The following is a 2,734-nucleotide window of genomic DNA, read 5'->3' on the forward strand; positions in this document are numbered from 1 at the left end:
AATATATAAGTATACATATTATAATAAACTTATGCAATAAATAAAGAAAAAATAGAATTTTCCAAAATTTTGATCACAATAAACACTTAAAATATGTAATTCATGCGTGTAATATATGTATATAGAAGTTTTATATAGAAATCTAGTCTTACAAAAGAATCTTTTATATATAAAAATCTTCTTTCTTTCGCAAATTTAGAACGAATAAAGGTATCATCGATAAAAGAGATACTATGAAACCATTGAACGATCTTAGAACTTTTTCTTTAAACGATCCCTTGAATTCTAATAAAGATCTTCGATATGGAAGAAGTAACAGAGATAATCGATGGATTCGTGATTATGTAATCCCTTATACGAATAACGACATTTCAGGTTTCGAATTTATGATATTCCTAAATTAATGTAAATTACATAAGTTAGTTTTTGACAAAAGTATAATCAGTAATTTTGAACAGTACATAGACTTATGCATATTAAAACAAATATTAATATAAGTAACTAAAAATACAAAAAAAAAAAAAAAGGTAAATGATAAGAAATGACCAAAAAATTTGATCTCAAAATTTAGATCTCAAGATTTATATGCAAAATAAAAGAGAATCCCCTAACACCGAAGAATCGTTGGAAGAACTTAAACGTACCGTATTAGAATTAAAAGAAAATCTAACAAGAAGAAATGAAAATTCAGAAAGAAATAAAGCTATAGAAAAAGCTATCCTAAATAATAAGGAAAACGAAAAACAAACCGAGGAAGATTCGTTGAAAAGGATTAGTAAAAATAAACGCAAGAAAGATCCATCGTTTTTACAATCGAAAAGCCAAAAACATACTGAACTATCATCAGCAGCAGCTCTCGTGAACGGAAATGTTAACAATGCGAGTACGTGAGGATTTGTTTGCATATTGTTTTTCTAATTTTTACATGAAAATATAAATATTATTGGAATAATGATTTTAACTGAAAAATATTTATTCATTTATATAGAATTATCTTGGTTGAACGAGGCTGAATCACCAGATGAAATGTTTGAGTCTGATAAATCACTGAACAATATAAAAAATCAAGATAGAAGTGTAATACTTTTAAGAAATAAAAGAACAAACTTGAGGAATGATCTTTTCAACGAAAGGGAAATGAATTTATATAAACGTAAAAAACGTAGCAAAGAAAATATTAATAAAGATAATAATTTCAAAGAAGATTCGTATTATGATAAAGCAAACAAAGACACTAATAATTATTGGAAAAGAAATAATTACAAAGAATTAACTAACGTCGATGATTTGATAGCACAACAAGCAAAACTTCTTCATTACGATAATACCAATAATAATAAAAATGTTCTAAGTGAAAGTGAACAAGTAATAAAACGTAAAAGTCCAGAAAGACGATTATTCTGGATAATAGAAAAGGAAAGTAATAATCGATCATTGTCGGATAATGAGAATAAATGTTTCATTGTTAAAAAACATCAACGTAGAATTCTTCAAAGTTACGACGAAGAAAATTTGGAAGAAGATTTTCTTACCAACGAAGAAGACGATTCGAATAGGAATGAGAAAATTAAAGTTGCCAAAAGTTGTCAAGTTAAGAACGATGAAAGGAAACTGGATTATCAAAAATCACCGATTAATCGAGACGAGAATATTATCGAAGAAAATGTAGAAAATGGTATCAATATTAAATCTTATTTATTTAGTATTTTCTCTCGTCCATAATTATAATTATTGATGATAAAGTTTTGTTGAGGCTTTTAAATAATAACGATCAAACTAACGAAGTTTAGATGTATTGTGTTTTGGAATATTATAAAAAGAAATGTATGTCGAAATAAATAAAAAAAGACGCTGAGCTTTAATGATTAAGTTGCTGTAAAAGTGTCCCAATAAAGGGACGAAACGTCCAACTTAATTAAATTAAGTTCTATTTCTTTTCATGTCCAAGTTCCCTATGAAACTTTATCATCAATAATTAAATCTTATTATTTTGTTATTTTACTTTCAGTAATTGTAAGTGTATATATATATATGGGTCATTCCATGTCAAATCGACAAATTTTTTACCTGACCCCCTTTGATTTCGCTGAAAATTTTCTATCTTTTTCTACCCCCCGAAAATTATTTTTCAGAATTTCTTCAAATTTTTTTTCCCGACACAAAAAAAGTTATGAATTTTTGAAAAAAACCACTCTTTTATTTTTAAATTGCCAGAACTTTTTCAAAAATTGACCGCTCGGGAACATTTTTTTTTCAAAATTTTTGTTTTTAAATGTAGTTTTCGAAAAAAAATATGAATAAATTTTCAGAATCCCAGATATATGAAATCTTTTAGTTTTTTGGAAAAACCCGTAATTTTCTCGAAGTCCGACCGTTTCTTTTTTTTTTTTTTTTGTTCTAAAAATACTTCAACTAATTCTGCAATGATCCCCGTTAATTAAAAGATGTGACGACAATCGCTTCTAATTTTTTTCCTTGATTATAAAAAAATTGTTGTGGAATTTTTGCTGATTTTATATAACTTTATGTTATATGTTATGAAATTTTGTTTATTTCCTCGTGAAACCACAAAAATTGAAAAATAAAATTTTCACATTGTATCAACTGGAGGTAACTTTTAAACTCATTGTATTTTTGAAGTTGTCATATTTCAGTACCAAAAAAAAACGTCCATAAGAGTAAAAAAATAACGTCAATGAGAGAAAAAAATAATTTTTTTAGAAAAAATAACAAT

General features: G+C 26.1%; 1 protein-coding gene across 1 annotated transcript in view; it reads left to right on the forward strand.

Annotated features, from left to right (window-relative positions):
* The first annotated feature begins 233 nt into the window (after window positions 1-233).
* The window catches only part of LOC106792766 (protein PFC0760c-like), a 5,824-nt gene continuing 3,323 nt past the window's right edge, over window positions 234-2,734 (forward strand). Inside the window, exons 1-5 of the mRNA XM_014759279.1 lie at window positions 234-375; window positions 572-640; window positions 692-883; window positions 989-1,153; window positions 1,268-1,675. Coding sequence (XP_014614765.1) covers window positions 234-375; window positions 572-640; window positions 692-883; window positions 989-1,153; window positions 1,268-1,675 — 976 coding nt within the window. The remainder of the gene's footprint in view (window positions 376-571; window positions 641-691; window positions 884-988; window positions 1,154-1,267; window positions 1,676-2,734) is intronic.

The sequence above is a fragment of the Polistes canadensis genome, unplaced genomic scaffold (assembly GCF_001313835.1).
Source record: "Polistes canadensis isolate GaletaPanama2010 unplaced genomic scaffold, ASM131383v1 scaffold_637, whole genome shotgun sequence".
In the NCBI taxonomy this organism is placed as follows: domain Eukaryota; kingdom Metazoa; phylum Arthropoda; class Insecta; order Hymenoptera; family Vespidae; genus Polistes; species Polistes canadensis.